Source organism: Triturus cristatus, chromosome 7, assembly GCF_964204655.1.
Source record: "Triturus cristatus chromosome 7, aTriCri1.1, whole genome shotgun sequence".
In the NCBI taxonomy this organism is placed as follows: Eukaryota; Metazoa; Chordata; class Amphibia; order Caudata; family Salamandridae; genus Triturus; species Triturus cristatus.
The window spans coordinates 435,382,601-435,403,465 of record NC_140590.1 but is presented as its reverse complement, the minus strand read 5'-3'; the positions used below and the strand labels follow the sequence as shown (position 1 = coordinate 435,403,465).

The 20,865-nt window shown below is 45.0% G+C and overlaps 1 protein-coding gene across 2 annotated transcripts in view; it reads left to right on the top strand.

The window, feature by feature from the left end:
• Positions 1-20,865, top strand: part of TMEM220 (transmembrane protein 220) — a 187,253-nt gene that overhangs the window by 116,782 nt on the left and 49,606 nt on the right. Inside the window, exons 5-6 of one of the 2 annotated variants that reach the window (XM_085616751.1) lie at positions 3,544-3,603; positions 8,338-8,488. In XM_085616751.1, the coding sequence (XP_085472877.1) occupies positions 3,544-3,603; positions 8,338-8,470 (193 nt within the window). In that variant the 3' untranslated portion in view covers positions 8,471-8,488. The remainder of the gene's footprint in view (positions 1-3,543; positions 3,604-8,337; positions 8,489-20,865) is intronic. The other variant, XM_085616752.1, reaches the window with a different exon arrangement.

Below are 20,865 nucleotides of genomic sequence, written 5' to 3'. Positions count from 1 at the left end.
CTATACCAAGGGCCAGGGTCAAAATGATGTTCTGGGAAACAATAGCTGAGAAGGAGATGGCAAAATTAGAGGGTAGTTTGACCCAGGATTTCTTACATTTTAAATTTGTCTCCTGTTATGAGGATACCATTGATGAAATTCTTCCCCCTGGCACGTAAACCTTTTTTTTACAATACCGTTATAAGACTCTACCCACTAAATTGTTTTGTAACAAGTGGCGCTGTAATGCTTTTACTGATGATCTCTGTCCATCGTGCAAAGCCAATCCAGATTCCATTGTGCATTTACTATTTTTTTGTCCAAATTACATAACCTTTGAGGAAAAAGTGGATAACTCCATTAGCAGATTGGTTGGCCCAGGCCATTACCTTTTAGGTGTTGAGAATTTTGCTTACTGACACATGCAGGGTAAAAGTATTTGGGTTGGCCAAATACTGGCATGCACTATGGATGTATTGTATGAACTACCGTTTTCCCCATTTTTTTATATTTTTATTTTTTTTAACTCTATTTATGGTAGTCATGTGTTTAAAAAAAAATGCTTTTTATATATTATTAACTTCGTGATCGAAATAAAGTTATATGATGATGATGTTACTCAATAAGATGCACATCACACATTGAACTACTGATTTATTTAGAACCCCCTTCCTTGAACTATGAGAACTGAGGATCACTACTGCTTCTCCTCACCCTGAAATAGCCACATACCCATTCTACTATCCTAGCTATTGTTTAACCTCCCTCCAACCTGATAGGCTGAGAGCTTGACTACAAGCTCTGCCAAACTCCCAAACCCAATCCCCTTTTTCTCTGTTTTCCACTTCTCATTCCCATTGGTCTATCCACCATGAATGATTAAGGCATACCTACTGAGTTTTATTTCCAACTGACATTTTGGCTTAAATAGCTACTCTTTGCTCCCACACCCCTGCATTTCCATGATCTGATCCTATCCGTCATCATCACCACTCCTCTTGAATTACATACATAATAAAACCTAACATCTTTCTGATCACGACTGCACATCTTCAACCTCCCACCAATGTTAATTGGGTTAATGACAGCACTCTTGTTAATTTGTCCCCACCTATCACTTTTAATTATTTGAACTTACCCTCTAGCATCTGATAAAAAAGACCTTCTTAACCACGTTAAATGCCTCTCACCTATCTACTTGCCCTGCCTTCTTCCTGGACTGCTAATGTCCTCTCTCCTCACCTTCCTCTTGAGTGCTATGGGCATTATCTTCCTGCCCGCCCCATCTCGAGATGTCAGCTCTTATTTTTTATAAGATTGCCTATTATCCTACCACACATCCTGCCCTTTCCTGCTCTGCCACCACTCACCTCCCACCCAACCTCGGGGACTCTGCCTAACCTTCAACTCCCCTAAATTGAATCTGTACTAGAAGTGCAAGATTGCCTGCATTGAATTTGGTACTACAATTGGGTTATAACTGAAATTGTTTAAGCATTAACTCTAATCAATATTCCTTTTGTGCAATATGTTAATTGGGAATCTCCTTATGTGGCTAACGATCTCCCTATAGATATATAAAAATGAAGATCAAAGTGATCATGTGTAAACTGGAACGGCGAGTAACGTAGGAATTATGCACATGTCTGGGAATTATCCTGAGCGATTTTGACAAAAAGACAAGGCACTGTGCATCTCTAGCCGTATAGACTAGAAAGTTACACAGAACACCTGCCACTGATGAAAGCTCTTGACTCAGAGAGACAGTTTCTGATTAATCCCTTTGTCATAGGTTTTTCAAACTGGGTGGTTAAGACTATAATAAAAAATAATGTTATTTTTATTTGTTTACTGTGTTTTCTATATGAATTTTATTGTAATGTACCTTCCACTCTCATCACTGGATTTGTAAGAAATACAGACATGTATATACCAGTCAGGGCAAAATAACCTTCTATCTAAAAATACTTTCTGTATGAAATGCATATTGTACTTTGGTGTCTTTCATATGACTTTCAATTCATTCCTCCAGAATCCCCAAAAATATATGTGTTTGATGCACTTGCTGTGCATACTCCTGCCATCTGGTGTTCGTCTCGGGCGTGCATAACTTGTTTTTGTTCAAAGAAGGCTTTCAAGTCACGATATAGTGACCCCCTCCCTTAGGTGGCAATGCATGGACATTATCTCCAAAGTTAGGTTGTTTTCTTCCGTCGTCAGGGTCAGACATGCTGCGCTGAGGCTGTGAGTCGATGCCAAGGAGCGTCTTCATCTGAGCCTCTCCAGTTCTCTGTTACTAGTAGCCTTCCAACAATCCTTCGGTGCTGATACGTTTCTTGTCATAGTTCCTCCTTCTGATTTGTACCAAACATGTCGTCGACGTGCTGCATATGGCCTTGCCCCTCTCAGGACTGTTTGATCAAGTCTCACGCTTGAGGAAGGTTAAAACTGTGAGGGAAAAGACTCTTTTCTGATACTGTTCACAGTGCCATTGGAAGCACTCGTGAACAGACCATTACACTGTCTGCAATCTTTGTTCTCACACCATAAAAAGTCTTCCTGCTCTGCCTACCTTCCTTCCTGACAGAAAAAGATCATCCAGAATCGACAGGACCATCGACTCGCTCAGCGTGCCATGGAACACCATGTGACGATTATACCCCCGACATCTTCGGGGAAGAGGTTGAAGGGAATAAAGCGGAGGGAGACGTCGACGCCGAACAGGCTGTGACCTTCAGCCTTGATCCTGATTCTCAGTCGGACTCAGAGAACCCAGATTCGCAGCCTGCCACAGTTGAATGTCAGAAGACGACCGCAGTGAGTGCCACATTACACCAAGGCGTTCTCAACCCCACTGGGGGCCAGGTGTCGAGCTCGCTTTTGGGGACACAGCCTTTCAGGCCTCCACTGCCATCCAGCCGTGGCTGGCACCAACCTAATGCTTCGGAGAAGACTCTGAAACCGAGCCAGCCACATAAGACCCATTCTGCCTCGACGCTGACAGCTCCATCAGTGCCTCTGGTGGCTCGACGTCAGCTCCGAGGACATAAATCGATGTCAAAAGCAACCTCGAAGCCAAAACAGACTCCTGCGCCCAGTCACCCGTCCACAGCAGAGTCTGAAATCCAGGAGCTTCCCACCATACAGTTCCTTCAGGAGGAGTTGGATTCTCAGCATCGAAGGTTGTTCATTCACCCTCACATGGCAAGATCATTGCTAAGCCCCTTTCAGAGGTGCAGCACCCTCCTCACCGGAAGGCTTTGGTTATTGCAGATTTCTCTTGCTTTATCTCCATCTTCACCCGATGTGCGGGAAAGCAATGCAACTATGGAGTTAATTCCCATGTGCATTACCAAATAAAGGAAAAGTCACTATAACTTGTGACTTAAAAGATTTCTTCGAACAAAAACAAGTTGGGCACATCCAAGCCTAAAACTAGATGGCAGGAGCATGCACAGCATGTGAATCTACAGCACTACATGCCACAAACAGATTGTTTTACACGGTAAGTAACATTTTAGTTTAAAGTAATGAATGTTTAACATGCACAATATTTCTACACAGAGAGCTGTCTGGGTTGCTGATAATCACTGTCTGGATGATTCTTTGCCGCAGTACCTCATGGTAGGTATCTTTTATATATTTGGATTTTTTTTTTTTTAAATGTATCTTTTGTAAAGATCGTATGTAATCTGTGCGGTTTTCAGAGCACTGTACAGTAAACATAATGCGCAAAGATAAAGTTTAACATGCACACAAGCATGGGTAATATTTCTGAATAAACTGTGTACACAAAAGATACTGTGAGGTTTTGATCAAACAGAATTTGAACTTTTGGAAATATTGAAGGAACAAAGTGAAAAATCAGTTTCTTCTGCATGGGGGACCCTTTGATATTCATAAAAGGTAGAAAATATATATTCATGTGCAAGAGTCTAGAACTTTTCAAGACATTTTTAATATTTTTCAATCAACCAAATAAGAAGAAAATATCCCCAAATTGGCAATATTCTTGTCTATTTTATTGTAGCTAATTTACTCATCATAAAGTACATTTGGTTGAGAAACCAGGTAGAAAAAAGAGAAAATACCAACAAGAAAGGATGAAAGGTGCTCAGTTTCCAATACATTATAAAGTAGTGAAGAACCGACCCTGTGTTTTTTAAGAATTTTAGGAGCTACTCTACCCCATCATGTGCATCAGGGTGACCGCTACAGCTCTTAAGCTGTTGCCATAATAACAGGTGAGACTTTGGCGAATTCAGAGAGAATGCCCATAGTTAAGAACTAGAATAACAAGCAACTGGTCCTTCTTCACTCTGATATTCATAAAAAGAAGAGTAGAGTAGCAAGCTAATCCAGTCCAAGTTGTGGTGTTTTGTTACAATTAGAAGCCTGGCCCAGCAAAGTATCTATCCTGGTTGAAGATTCCAGACAATGAGCTTTGGACATACCTCCAATAAGCAGTTTAACCAATCTCAGTAATGGAGACATTTCTGATCAAAGCTGACTTCCCCCTCGTTGAATAGGCCCTAGGCTTGGCAGGTCAGGGCCTGATCGCTTTATCATACCAGGTAATAATGCAAGAAATAAATAACATACCTAGGGTCTGCATAGAAGGAGCTAGGCCTGATTGAACAGCACTAGAAGCAACGAATATTTGTGAGAACTTGCAAACCTATTTAGTCTGATTAGAATAGTAATTTAAAACCCTTTTTCACGTCAAATGTAAGTAACAACCTCTCTGCCCAGAATGATGGATTAGGAAAAAATAGGCAAGGAAATAGTTTGAATAATATGAATGTTTAGTACCTTGGTTGGCAGTAAGAAGGGTGAGGTCTTAATGACAGTTCATTACAATGGAATGACGTACGAATTATCAGTACACAGAGCTTCAAGCACACTCATTTTGCATATTCATTCTGTTGGTTTGGACGAACAAAATGACTGTATGGCCTAGAAGTCAAGGAAAGACTGACTCCAGTAAATCATATGAAGGTTGGAGATCTTGGGAAAAAACATTTCAGTATTTGAGGTGTTACAAGCAAGTAAATTGATTGTTCAATATATTGCTGTTCTTAAATGTTTGATGGCTAAATTCAAGTTTGAAAATATTACTGCCCAATTGATAAGGAACCAAGTAGTGGTATGGTTTCATAGTAAAGTCATTCATGGGCATCATTTTAAATAAGAAGGTGGTGTATATTACCGAAAGCTTAGAGCAGTCTGAGGAGTCTGCAAAAGTGCTCAAAGGGCAAAGGAAAAAGCCGTGCATGTAGTAGTACTGTCTATTTTTTAGAAACAAATGAAAAAGATTTGGGTGAACAAAACTGGTTTCGGGTGCAGTTGTAATAACAGTAGAAGCAGTGAAATGTGTTAGAAGTATGGGTCAGTGACACATGTTGCTACATACAATGTTTTTCCACCTTTGAAGAGAGCGTGATGCATGTGGCAGAGTGAATCATTTCCCGGCTTCGTTGTGCTTAGAATATGAAAATAATGTAATTGCAGTTCATGAAAGATGAAGTACAAGGCATTTGAATACTCATTTTGCAGAAGATATGCTTACTGTTAATGTGATGATTCTTATGCTGAAGTTCAGATAGATTGGAGAGCATATCATTTGTTGTCGACTCTAAAACTATTTATGATTACAATCTTGTTTGAGAGTATACAGAGTTTGATGAGTTATGGAGTTGTAGTGAGAGGAATGTTTAAACCATCCGATATGATTGTAGAGGAACACATGACAGTTCAAGGATTCAAATGAATAAGTTACTTACCTTCGGTAACTCTTTTTGTGGTGGATACTATCTAACTGAAGAATCCTCACCCGTTGAATTCCCCCAGTCGTACAGCGACATGTAGGTGCCACCCTTGCGGCTCAGATCACTTTACAACAAAGCATTTGGTACAGAGCGTCAGTAAAAGATTGTGACCCATGACAGTGTGCAGAAACTAACATGGAACCTTACTAGTACCAGAGGTTCACTCCACAGCATCAGGAAGAGGGTATGTCAGTGAGGAATCTGCGTTTGGAGTATCCAATGAAAAGAGAGTTATCTAAGGTTAGTAACATGTTCTTCTGATGTACACTTCTAACTGTAGATTCCTGGCCTTATAAATAGATGCCAAAGCAGAACTTCCCAAAAGATGGAAAGTCTGAGGAGGAGACTACACGCCAGCAAATCCTTCAGGATGAAATGGGCAAAATGTCTCTTTCTGTAGATCTGAGTCAAGGCAGTAATGCCTGGTGAAGGTGTGAATGAACCTGCTGCGACCGGTGACCATGTAGCTGCCAGGTTGAGATCCAGCACCGTAACCTCCATGACTAAGGCTGTACTGGCAGCCTTATCTCTAGTAGAATGAGACAGAAGCATTCAAGAGAATCCATTTTTTGCCAAGGTGTGGCACATTTTTATACAAAAATCGATCCATCTTGACTGGACCACCTTTCCTTTTTGGAAACCAGAGAACCCTATAAAAAGGTTTGTCACCCACTTGGTGCTCCTTCGTCTGATTAATATAAAGCTTCCCGCAGTGTTGAGGCGTTGTGATGTACCTAAGATAAACCGCTCTTCGTCATGGGGCTGCAAAGACTGGGTGTGTGCGCTCGAGCTCGCACATTTGTTGTTGCGATTATGACAAGCATGTCTTTACTTGTATATCAGGTGGCACACTACTATAACAGTTTATTCTTAGATTCCAAAGACGCCTTCACTGTCTTTTTTATTTAAACATTGGGAGCTGGCAATAAAGAGTGCTCATTTTTGTGGTGTAAGGATTTAGATTATTGTCATTGAGTCTAGATTCATTTCTGGTAGATAACTTGTGACTAAATGTGTAGGATGTAGGTGGATATATACTGGTCATAGTTTAAGGTAGTTCAGTGAGCTTTATATTCCATGATTTAGTCTGGAGATAGCGACTGGGATATATTTTTCATGATGTGTGTTATCTACAAGATTCTTTTGGTCTTTGAGCTTTTAGTAGGGCCAAACACCATAACTGCCTAAATTGCTAATAAAATATGTGTGTATACAAAGCAGCATTGGTAAAGCCAGTACGTCTGGCTTGCATTATGAGTCCTGAATAAAACCTTTTTGAAAAAAAGAAAAGCGCACGGAAAATAATATTGTTTTCTGTATACTGTGTACTTATGGATTAAATAATTTGTGTAATCACTCCCCACACTTTTGAGATGTAAAATATCCCTCATGCATTGCAATATAAGCATTCCATAGGAGGTGGATTGACGCATCACACAGCCATTGACATGGGGTGAGAGAGAAATACTTCCCAAGGTGGAGTCAAAGCCAAATGTATGTATATTTTAAAGAATTTATATCAGTAGGTCGTGTAGAGAGCTGTACTGTCAAGCAAGAACTATATGTGTCAGGGCTTCAGTGGTCCCATGTATGCCTGGTAGTTCGGACTGGACTGTTCCCTTTGAAGCAGGACCACACTGATTTTTATATGGTTGTTTCCTGCCTGAGGTGCTTAGTGAGTAAAAATATGTACGCAGATGTACAGACTGTAATATGCTATTTATTACTGTTGTTAAGTGTGGGGAGTTCCATGACTCACTAGAGGCGAAGCCTCGAGCGGGTCATGATGCCCATTCCCTCCCTCAACACTGGTAATAAATAGCATATTGTACTCTGTGGATCTACATATATGTTTTTATTTCTTACCATGTTTTATGTTTTATTTGTTTAAAATAAAAAGGTATTTAACCAACACCAGGATACAAGGGGTTTAAAATTTGTACTAAAGGTTGACCATTAAGAGAAAAGCCTCCATGTCTTAAGGGATTGTAAAATGTAATCTTTCAGACTGGAGTCATGCATCTATTTTCCAGCTACAATGTGTCAGATATAACAAAGACGGTAAAATATGATGGGAACTGCACATCCTAACTATCAAACTTTATATTGAACGTCATGGCTGCATATAGTTTCATGTAGTTTGTGTCTCTTTTATTAATTTTTGCTCTCCAACTCTGCGTTTCAGAGCACCAAGTGCCCAAATGTTTTGGTTTATTTTTTTACAGTCTTTGCTTACAATAATTTAATAAATCTTTTTACCTGGATAAAAATATATGGGTCAATTTATGACTATAGAATCTTACAATTTTCTGTATATTCTTTATAACATACTACAAATAAAAGGCCAAAAACTGCATTATGGAAATCCTTGGTAACTACCTTTTGACAGTATTGTTCTAACTCTGAAACTCTCACAGCAACATGGAGAGGTAGAATCAAACAGGTGTGCATCGCAGACTTGCAAAATCTTTGAAATGATAGTGTCATCTGCTTTAAGTAATTGTTTAATATCTGCTTTTTTCTTTTGCAGTCATTCCATTGGTACATTTCGTTTGACTTTGGCGACCGTCATCACTCTCCTTCCATTTGTTTCATGGCTCTACATTTATGTTAATAAGGAGATGCGGAAATCGTGGCCGAGCCACTGCAAAACGGTTATATGACACAGGAATAAAAAAGAAGTAAGCAATGCCTGCCTTGCGTTGGGAGTGCACAAGGTTCTGTGCTGTGGTGTTGAACAGTTTAAAGACCATATTTACTAACTCTCTCTGTTGTTGCAAAGTGACGCAAAATCATGTAAACGATTGCATTAGTATTTACTTTCCAGGGCAAAAGGAAATTTGCATTGGGAAGGTGCCCCCTTTTTAGCGTGAATAGCCCATTTCGCTTTTTTTGTTGCTTTGCATAAAGAGGGCATTACTTGGGTGTTAATTGGACAGATCAGTGCAAACACCCATAGGTTTTGACACAAAGCCTGATCTACTGATATGGCCAGACCAAGTTTTACATCTTTGAACCAGGCGCTAATAAGGAATAACATTTTTATTTCAGAAAAAATGTGCAGTGTGTGGGATCCCTGTATGTCTAGACATAGGAATTTGTACTGGAATGGTATGCTATTGGTACAAATCCTAGGCTAGACAATGTGTACTGATCTCTGTGTCACGCAAGCCAACTTTTTTAGAGTGCTGTCGCAGGGACTAACAGCAGCAGCATGCCAATCTTAATAGATATGGCTCTGCACTGTGTTTTTCCTCTTGCTCAAAGCAGCACAGCAAATTTGGTTGTTGGGTTGAGTGAAAAATTAGTAAAGCTGCGCCTAAATGTGCTTTTCATGAAATTAGTCATGAATGTGTAAGTTGCCAGTGAAAATAGTTCCTGCAAATGTTTTCAACATGAAAAATCGTTCTGTGATGTTGAAATTATTTCTCTAGGAATTTATAGGCACAACGTGTATACTGAAGAAATGTGCTATTATTTTGTGACAGTAAAAGCAATGGAGCCAAATGAAAAATGGTGGAAAGCTGTGCGCACGTGAGCTTTTTTGTTCCCCACTTACTTGCGCGTGCAAGTTTCAGCTTTAAGTTGTTTACTTTGTAGTCTACTAGACAAGTAAGCAGTCGACTGCAGAACTGGACGTATGTGTATGTATGTATGTATATATATATGTGTGTGTGTGTGTATGTTACACCATGTATATTACATACATTATTTAAATGTAACAAAGGCCTCTTCTTTCAGCACCATCCCTCTTCTCCACTGACTGAAGTCCCCCCGACCCCCCCCCCCCACTCTCTCAGATAATTTGTAGCAAAATCCGTCTCCAGTTGCCTGGGACTTTTTTTGAGGTTTGTACGAGTAAACTTCATATGCGAGCACTGCAAATGCTAAGACCCAGAAGTACAATTGTATAAAGAAATATACAGCCTACTTTCCATGTGAACTACAGAACGAAGCACAGGCCTGGATAACGCAGCGTGCCCTCAGAGGCCAAGGCTAACATACCCCATGGCTCAAGGCTAACCGGCACGTAGAAGTGGCATAGCGGAAACCCTAATGGCGTTTGGTGACTGCCTCAGATGTCCGGGGGGAAGGGGTTTTAAGGGAGATAGAGCTTGGGAGTGTGGCACTAGGCCTGTTACTTCTAACATCATTGTGCCCCTCTTCCCCGGTATCACCTGGGTACAGCTACAGGCTTGGGAAAGAGGGAGAGCAGCACAGACCACTTACACCAGGTTTGTGTGAAAAAGACAGCTTTAATGAAACAGGTGCACATCACAAAACAACCTGGGCCTTTGCCTTACAAAACTTAAGCCTCACTAAACAACTTTGTTCACCTATGTTAAGCTACACGCTTCCCTTAAAATCTCCCCCCACAAGAACTTAATATAGTAATAGTGTACCTGCTCCAGAACTGATCAACTGCGACCTTTAAACTCCCCAACCCCTTTCCTACATCTTTTATCCCCTCAACTAGACTTCCTACAGAATGTTTAACCTTGTGGGACATCCAGGCGTGAACTAATCTACCCATTCAACCTGAATTGCCACTGTCAACAAGAATAAAGTTTGTTAAACGATGGCAACTTCTCTGCTAACTGCCTATGCACCTGCTTCAAAGCGACAACCCTAAATAACAAAGAAACCATAGCACACCTGTTCGAATGAAGCCAATCCTCCTGGAGGTCCCCAGGAACCATAACCCCAACCCCAAAAGTCAAAGATGAATGGACAGATGGGCGTGGCAAAAACTGTCAATCGCTAAGTACCAGTCATCGTGGCACCAAGACAAAGTGGTGGCTGGTACCTACAAAATGCCCAGCTATATACCCCTTGGACTACAAAAGTAGCCCAAAACCCGCACAACCTCAGACTAGTCGTAAGACTACTCCAACTTCCCCCAAATTACCCGAGTGGCCAACCTCCATATGGTCGGCTGCTCCCCAAATCTTCACTGGGAAAGAGGGGGAGCAGCGCAGACCACTGTCACCAGGTTTGTGTGTAAAAAGCCACTTTATTGAAACAGGTGCACATCACAAAACAACCTGGGCCTTTGCCGTAGAAAACTAAAGCATCACTATACAACTTTGCTCACCTCTGTTAAGCTACCTCACTCCTAAAATCACCCTCTTCCCCCTTAACAGCATAATACAATAATAGTGTACCAGCCCCAGAGCTGCTAAACTGTGACCTTTAAGCTCCCCAAACCCTTTCCCACGACTGTTATCCCCTACTCGACTAGACTTGCTACAGAACCGTTAACTTTCTGGGACATCCAAACGTGAACAAATCTACCTGTTCCCTTTCAGCCTGAATTTCCGCTGTCAACAGGAATAAACTATGTTAAATGAAGGCAACTTCTCTGCCAACCCCTATCCAGAAAAAAGGAAGGTGCCCCAAACCTTTTTCTGTCACCCCATACTCCTTCTGCCTAACTTATGTTTAAAACTTTAGCCAACACCAACTTCAGCTGTACTAAGTATAACTCCAGGTCCATAAAAGACAAATGTACCACATCCCCTCGGACTTCAAAAGTAGCCCAAAACCCGCACAACCTCAGACTAGTCGTAAGACTACTCCAACTTCCCCCAAATTACCCGAGAGGCCAACCTCCATATGGTCGGCTGCTCCCCAAATCTTCACTGGGAAAGAGGGGGAGCAGAGCAGACCACTGTCACCAGGTTTGTGTGTAAAAAGCCACTTTATTGAAACAGGTGCACATCACAAAACAACCTGGGCCTTTTCTGTAGAAAACTAAAGCATCACTATACAACTTTGCTCACCTCTGTTAAGCTACCTCACTCCTAAAATCACCCTCTTCCCCCTTAACAGCATAATACAATAATAGTGTACCAGCCCCAGAGCTGCTAAACTGTGACCTTTAAGCTCCCCAAACCCTTTCCCACGACTGTTATCCCCTACTCGACTAGACTTGCTACAGAACCGTTAACTTTCTGGGACATCCAAACGTGAACAAATCTACCTGTTCCCTTTCAGCCTGAATTTCCGCTGTCAACAGGAATAAACTATGTTAAATGAAGGCAACTTCTCTGCCAACCCCTATCCAGAAAAAAGGAAGGTGCCCCAAACCTTTTTCTGTCACCCCATACTCCTTCTGCCTAACTTATGTTTAAAACTTTAGCCAACACCAACTTCAGCTGTACTAAGTATAACTCCAGGTCCATAAAAGACAAATGTACCACATCCCCTCTGAAAAATTCGACATCCTCATAACGCAAGTCCATGTGGCCTACCCTGCCTATGCCAACTTCCCTACAAAAAGCACGCATCTCTTTGTTGAGCTTTTTAATGGCCTTATCTATTGCTGCTGGGCATGTGCCCCTCCCCAAACCCTCCTAGGAATGAACTCTATCCACATGACATGGCAACCTACCAAACGTCTACCGATCTCCTTCAAGTCTTCTTTCATGTCTTTTAACAATGTTATACTTTTCTGGATCACCAAATCCTTCTCGCATAGATGTAAAAATAAAATATCTGGACACCTACCTCTACCAACAGTCTGTTCCAACATATTACCTCTCTTTAGTTAATTCCTCCTTTTCCGTGCTAATAATTACTGTACATGCCAGCATTAAAACCTACATTCGACCGTATGTACTGAACTTGGCCTGCCGCTCAGCCCACTTTACGAAGGAGTGTTACACAATCCAGAGATTCAAACCAACCGCCAGTGGACCAGGAACAGAACCTGATAAACAGAAACAAAAGTTGACAACCTGTACCTGTCTCAGCAACTCCCCTCCCCTCCCCTTCTCTAACATAACCCTGGAAACAGTAGGATGACCATCACCCTAAACCCATTATCCTTTCCCTACTCCAGCCCTTCCTACCTGCTTCTGTGGCCATCCTAATCCAGAATAAAAGTGTACTGAAGCCCAGAGGATCCAATCTGATGTGCTCCAAAGCCTTGTGGAATGCAGAGAATGGCTCCCCACCCAAGTGATGAAAGACCTTCTTTTTCCCCAGAACAGCTCAATGTTTTTGTGTCAATCCCAATCGTACCGGGCAGAAATTAGCACCAGGGTGCGTATGTAGTAGAATATTCCTACCTCGACCCCTTTGATCAGTCTTTTAAAGCTAAACTCTTAATGCTTCCTTGCTCCCACTAGCCTCCCCCCAAAGTATCCCCTGGCTCCCCTTACCACCCAGAAGTTCAGAATGTGCCAAAAAACACCCACAACATAAGTCTGGCTCATTGTCTGTGCTGCACACACCCAGACGCACCTTAAGCACTTCATATAAGATATTCAAAGTCAACGGCTTCCTCTTACGACCCATCTGACCACGTTCTCTGCCCCACTGTTCCAGAAACCTTTTACCTAGCTCGCCTACAGAAGGGGCATAACCCCACCACAACTTTCTTATGAATGGAATACCCGCTAACTTTCCAGAAATTGTCACCCTGGAATGGCTTTTCTCAATCAATGTCATGATAAATTGCACCACGTCCTTGGCACCCCAGTGCCCCAACCTATATAGGCCAAAATCAAAACCTCCTGAAGCGTCCGAAAAAATCTGTGCATCCCAGTCCAGTTCTGCAAATGACGGTAAGGGAATCGCGTTAAAATAACTGAAGAAAAACTTTCCACATCCTCCGGTCCTCCTTAATCCCTGTTGAATGTCCCAACAAGACTTGCACCTCTTTGACTGTGATTTTCTGTTTTTACCAACATTGCATCCAGCAACTGCTGCATAGTCCTTTCCTTATCTTCAGGCAACCTGGCTTCCATTACTCCGGAGCCAATTTAGATTCCGAGAAATTAGATCACAGTGGTGGGCCCCAGTGTCTTTTTAGGTCTCCCATGAGCTCCTGGAAACTTGACAGAAAATGCTGACCGTCTGTTGATCCGGGGTTCCCCACGAAAATGAAGACAGCTGGGTAATGTTTAATTTGTTCTTGGCTAGTGCAACTGATTAACAGCCATTGCAAAAAGGCAAAAAGGAGCCGAAGCATTCAAACAGTGCACACGATATAGAGCAGGCCATGGGTAGCACTTTGTCTACATATCATTTGCCCTCAAACTGGATCCCTCAACAGCTGAAAGTCGGCAGGGTGTACCAGCAACAAACAGAAGGCGGACTGAATGTCGCTCCTCGCCATTAATGCCCCCTGTCCTACTTTCTCAACTAGAGATAAGGCCACAATCACAGAGGAGTAAGTGACCGCAACCTGGTCCTCTGGTATAAAATCATTCACCAACTGCCCTTCCAGCCAAGATAGGTGTTGAATCAGACTGAACTGGTCTGGTTCCTTATTAGGAACCACCCTGATAGGAGACACAATCAGGTTATCCATTGACCACTCATCAGAAGGCCTGCCATCCTGCCTCTTGAATTTCTTTTAGCAACTTGTCCTGTACCACCTGCCTGTGCTCACAGACTGATTTCAAATTGTCCGCCCGACGTTCCACACTTGGGCCCTCCTACCACAGTCTGAAACTCCACGTAAACCTCTGCAGCAAACTCCTAGCCTCATCCTGTTTGTCATATATAGCAAGCCAGAGAGCCAGTCTGTCCAGTTTATTGGGCGTACAAGCCCTTCCTTGCAGGTGCCTGTCCTACCCTCCCTGACCTTTAACCCCCTGCCTGCCCCTGCTGAGCCCCACTGTATCCCTGCTGGGGACCCTGCCATGTTGTGGCTTGACCCTCCACCCCCTCCCCCCCCCCACATGAAGCAGCTAACCAAAGCGTGTCTGCCTGCACACTTGGAGATTGCCTGTCCTCTACCTGCTCACCCCTCCCCCCCTCGGGTGGGGCACCCCTAAAAGTGCGATACACAATCGGCAAACCACTCACCATGAAAATTGTTTACAAAACTTAGCAGACCTCATAATATGCTGCCAAATGTCCATATCAATTTCACCCCATTGTGCCTCTGGGTCAAACCCCATATGGGCCCTGAACTCCTCTGTTGGAGGGCAGGCCGGATAAACAGACGCGGAGGCTGGATATATTTCTTAATGGTGGTATTTTATTTGGTCTCTCAAATTTCCCTGCCTGGCTATAAAGGACTTCTCGGTGTATCTCGGTTCTTCCTCTTCCTTCAAGCATCCTTGTTCCTTCTTCTAACCGTCTCCTGGTTGGATGCTTTCCCCGGAGCCTCGGAAATGAGGTAAACAAAGGACAGTCAGTAAATGGGGAAAAAAAGAGAGACATAATCCCTTCCCCTCACCCGTTTGGTGCACCAAGGAAAGAAGGGGGGGTAAAGAAGAGAAAGAACAAATAATTGTGGAATGCTTCTTCCACGGTTTTCTCCAACGTAGTTTGCAAGTTCTCTTCACAGTTCAGGGTGAACACCAACTACATTTGATCAGCTTAACGGCGGTTTTGTCCAATGCCCTGTCTTTAAGTGCCCACTACGTGTCCTGGATCAGTGGTGTGAGGGTGTTTTCGGGATGTGTCTAGTGAGGACAAACAAAAACAGTGCCAGGTGCTAGTCTTTTTGTACTCCCCACCTTACTGACATGCTCGTTTCCTAAACAGCTACCAACCCGTCCTGTCAGCATGCACCCGCTCCGCCGCAACTCTCCTGAGTTGCGGCCGCACTTCCGCATCCTCCAGTGGACACCACCACTCCTCGCTCCAGCTCTCGGACTCTTCCACTGCTCCGCCTTCCTCTTGTGTTCCCTCCCCTGGATTTCTTGGGACTTCAGCTTCTGTCGAGTTGTCTCCGTCTCCTTTCCACGATTCAGGGTCTCGCCTCGTTGTCTCCGGATTGTCTGTTTTCTCTCTCTCCATAAGAGTCTTTCCGGGTTTAGCTCCGCCTCCAGTTGTAGGGTTCAACCAACCTGTCTCGTCCTGTGATGACACATGACAGGGAGGGGTTATTTCCCGGAAGTGGATGGAATCCTTGTTTTGATTCCGGGTCACGTCCTGCCTCCTGTCATCGGAGCGCGGACCCTCGTCCGGTTGTGCAGGTATACTTTGTGGGCCGGGATGGATTTCCTCAAATCCTCATCACACAAGACCCATGCATAGCCACCATAATTTATTTGTGCCTTTCTAATAACGTCCATGTATTTGAAAACTCTGACCAGCTTCTGTGGGTACTTTTTGCAGTAAACACTAGCATAGATAAGGAATGCCGCCGTCCAATGCTCCATATTGTCCAGCACCTTCGGCTGCTTGAACATCTCAAGTTCCTCCTCCTTAGACCCTTCTTTTGACCTTAGCTCCCTGTGTTTCAGCCTCATCATTTCAGTGTATTCTCCCTTTCATATCTTCTCTTTAGTGGATGAGCTCCCAAGGGCTTCGACTTCCCCATATAAAGCAGTTTTTTAATTTTCAGATTGATTAATAGCTCCCGCCCACCTTCCTGATGCTCTCACTCCACTAGTTTCACCGTATCCTCCTCACGCACTTCGACCTCCTCTAGGCTCTCAACGTCAAAATCAAATAAGCTTAAATCATGTTGTCTCACTGCATTTTGTGACCACCTAAGCTGGGTGGCCATAGTCTGCCCTCCCAGCCTGTCCGCTGAAGCAAACCTACTCCTCCTTAGAACACGATCGTCCAGGGTCTGCACTCCACCCTCCTGTCCATTGCACCACCGAAACCACACCAGACCTTCGTGGGGCGATGAACTTGAGGTTCATCGATGCATTCCAGCTAGCTGCACGGGGCCAATAAGCTGTACTAAGCTCTCCTGAGTCTACTACTGCTTGTATCGTGATGACCTGCGGGAGATAAGACAGGCCTGGTGTGCTGGTACAACCTCAAGACTGAGAACAACCAAATTCATCTGATCCCTGCCCCCTGCTTGAAACCCACCGTAGCACCGTCACCCCTGCCTACCGGTACCCTGTATACCATACTCCCTGACTCACCGCTGCTTGCTCCCTGCCCAGCCCCCACCAGCCCCATGGCCTGATCTACTGTATACTTATAAATGGGGACTTGATTCATCACCTGCTAGCTGGTGACGTGCCGGGACCCAAATATTCCCCCCTGGTCGTCGTCCTTGTCCTCACTCCAACTCAATTCCGCTGCTGCTATTGCAAATGGGTCCCTCGTAGTAAGGGCCTGCTCTCCCACCTCTTTCTCCATGAGCCCACCCTGAAAATAGGTGTCCCCTCCCACGTGCTCTGGGACCAGCGTGTCTTTCTGAATTTGCTCCTTAAGTGGCCATAGTGCCCTCACCACTGCAGATGCCCTGTTGAGCCAGCTGCCACTATCCCTTTCTATTGGATTCCATCTGTCTCGTGGTGGCCCAATGGTATCTGACCTTCATCCAGCTCTGTGTCCAGCTTCTGGTCGGCCCCACCCTCATGCGTAATCTGGTGGTAGACCTGTCTAAAGTCTACATATTGTGCCTCTTCCTCTCTGTTTTCCTCAGACTCAACATTTTCGGCCTCCGTTATATCCCTCAGCACCTCCTGTATGCTCCACGTGCGTTGGAACTGCCTCTCCGGCTTGCATGCAATGTGCTCCTCCTCCCCTTCTCTGGGTCCGCGGTGGCCCTTCCCCTTCCCCTCGTTGAGAGCGAGGCCTCTCCAATGCCGAGAAGGCCTTGTGCCTGGCCTGCTGTGGTTTCCTTCTGGGAAGGGCCTTTGCACTTCTCGGATGCCCCTTCAGGTTAACCGCAAGCCGCCCAGGACCTCCTGCTCCCTCCCTCGAAGTCCCAATTGTACCAAGGGCTGCTTTCTTGGTATGAGAGAGGCCCCTTTTGCCTACCTGCAGGCTGCCTCGATCGGGGTCTGGAGCATCAAAGAACATGCCATGACTGCAACTGCGCCCCCTGCGCAACTAAGTCAAAGTGCCCAGTGGACTCTAGGAGCTGCATGGCCTGCGCTACCGCCTCCTACTTGGCCGTTGAAGAGGACATCCTGGTAAGCTCTGATAATGAACGCTGTAACGAGTAAAATATTAACGCTGATGGATAGCTATACTAACCTCCACCTGCTTGCAAACTAGAACTCTCACACCATAACAGCAAAAACTGTCAATAGTTAGGTACCACTCACCATGTCAGCAAGACAAAATGTTGGCTGGTACCTAGAAAATGCCCCGCTATATACTCCTTGGGCTACAAAAGTAGCCCAAAACTTGCACAACCTCAAGCAGTCATCGGACTGCTTCAACTTCCCTAAAATACCTGCTTAGAGTCAGCTGCCCCCCACATTCCCATTGGCGCATCGGATTTAAAGGGGCCAATAGGTGGAACCAGCGGCAAATTTGACCCAGGCGATGTCTGTAAAGTGGTAAAGCCACACACTCCGTTAGGCTTGAGGAGGAGTTACCGGAGCGAGATCTGCAGCAGCATGAAATCAAATTAAATTATTATTTATATAGCGCAACTACTGCCCAAGTGCTTCTAGAGGCTGCTTGCTGTAGAGGAATTGTTGGCATAGCTGGAAAGGACAGCCTGGTGTAGCAATTTAGTAGGCGCAGCAGGAGCAGACCTCTCTCAGGCAAGCAGCAAGTCAGTGGTAATGGCCCCTACAAGGCCCGGCCAGGCAGCGTGTGGGGACCAGCTACCCTACGTCGGCGTCTGATTCTGGCACACTACCGACAGGACGAGCTGATCGTGGAGAGGGCTACGGAAAGCAGATGGTGGCAACCCTACAATGGTGTCAGGTGGAGCTCGGTTGACATCTACCGAGACCAGAGACTGACCTCGGAGAGCTCGACCCCGAAAGCAAAATGCAGATGGTGATCGAGAATGCACACACATTTGTGGGACCATGTGGCTAGGACTGGTTCTAGGGGCAGGGCTTTGGTAGTCCCCCGCAGTAGACTCAGCAACAAGGAGGTCGCTGATCAGCGCACTATGAGAATCTTGGCACTATGAGAAACTTGGGCCCTGCGAAGAAGGCAAACATAGCGGAAAATCAAAAAGGCTCAAGGGAGAAGGGCAGCTGGAAAGCAGCCCACAAAGGAGCATCCCTGTGCACCTGTAGCTGCCACTGGAACTCCCAGCGTTACAAATGGGTAACAATTCTGTAGCACCTGAAGCCATCATGGTGGCCCACGATCGAGGCAGCACAACTGTGGTGCAACAACTGCAAACAAATGGTGAGTGGCTGGAAACAAGGCCCAGCGGTGGATATAAGCAATTGCGGCACACCGGTGGAGGTAGTAAATAGTGCCACAACAATGCAACCGTGTCAAAACTATGCTTTCATATAGCCCTAGCTCAGGCAGGCGAATCGAGCTAGAAAGTGGTGCTGCAGGCCACCTGGGGGTATGCAGAGCAGCAGATGGGGCATCAGACGGGAGCCTTGCACAGTCGGGTGGCATGGTGTCCACACCTTTTAAATGGAAGCGCTGCAGGCACCTCTACTAAACACGGTCTTATGCATAGAAGTAGGGCCAATGAAGCTTCACAGGCTTTTGCTGTGATGCACATGCCCAATCCAGGAATAGGCTATGGAACTGGGCAGACTGTGATGCAGGTCATGCCTGGCCTAGTCAGGCCCTACATGACATGGAGTGGCATGGGACCAGGATGCGCAGCAGCAGGGCGCATTGAGTACACAAACTTAGAATTCTTCTATACATCAACAAAGTGCAGCAACCATGCAGGCACATAATCCCAAAGTAGGTTTTCAGGATACCACAATGGCCACAATTATGCAACAGCAAGAGGCAGGGAGACTGGAGGAGGGTGTGGAAGAAAGCATGAGCGGGCCAATCACCTCTGACAGGGGCCACTTAGGCAAGTGGTGAGCAGCATGGCAAGGACACGGCAAGTGCACTAAACCTGACTGCAGCATGGTTTGGTGGGTCCTCCATCCCAGCAGCATGGGGCAGCCAACCAGTGTTTATAGTAGGGTAAAATCCAGTGAGCCGTCAATGGCAGCAAAACAAACAGGGATGTTGAGCTTCATACCACTCTCAATGAAAGAGTGGATATGGAGGAAGTCCGCATCTTCCCTCAATGGAGATTCAACAAGCAGGCTTAGCCTTGCTGATGTGTGACAAAAAACATGAAGTCATGAAAGAGAGGTGTAAGAAATGGAGTCTCTAGTTGGCAGAGGTTTGCACCCTATCCAAGTAGGGACCCACACACTAGTCAGGGTTAGTGTAGTACACACTAAGTTTATCTGTGCTCACCCTTGGGTAGCTTGGCACAGAGCAGTCAGGCTATACTAAAGAGGCAATGTGTAAAGTATGTGTGCACTCACACAGTGAAGACACCACAAAAGTACTCCATACCAGTTCAGAAACAATAGCCAATATTTATCTGAGTAAAACAAGACCATAGCAATATAGATTCAACATTCACAAGTTAAGATATGAATCCTTCAATATTAAAAGCTGTTATAGCATTTAGAAAACAATAGCTCCAACTGGGGCTGTTTGGTCGCGCTTGATCGAGATAAACCCGAAGGTTCAGTCTGACAGCAATGGAGTTAAGCAGCCAAAACCCGAGGACCATGTGGGGTGCAGGGAAGGTGATGCATTGGTTGCATGTGCAAGACCTTGGGTCCTGAAGGCAACGCGGTGTCGATAATGCGTCAATGTCACAGTGTGTTGCATCGATTCCATAGGGTCAGTGTTGCACCACCAGGCCACAGGCGCTGCATCGGAGTCAGAGCAGTGCGTCAAGGACTTCGATGAAGCTGTGCTCAGGACCCGTACAGCGGCGGTTCTTAGGATGTGCTGCGGCACGTTGGGGCTTGTGTTGTTAGTCGCAGTCACTGCATTGCACATTCAGCGAGTGGGGACCACGGCTTTGGTGCAGACAGTGGCGATGCGTCAATGTCGCAGGGATATGCTGGTTCCAAAGTGACGATTGGGCTCTTCGACTGATCCGGAGCTGCCACCCCTCCCCCCCAGCGCCTTGTGACCCTCACGGGTGAGTAACACGCTTTATAAACCCCTGATTGATTGATTGGTTGATTCGATGCGTCGATATCTTGGTTGCAGCTCCAGAATCAACTCTAAGGATCAAAACTGGGTTTGGCACCACTTGGGAGGCCAGTACTCTTAGCAGAGGAGCCCAGGTACTGGACGTAAGATCCAGGTGAAGTCTTTGATGTCCCTGAGACTTCCAACAGGAGGCAAGGTCAACTCAAGCCCTTGGAGAAAC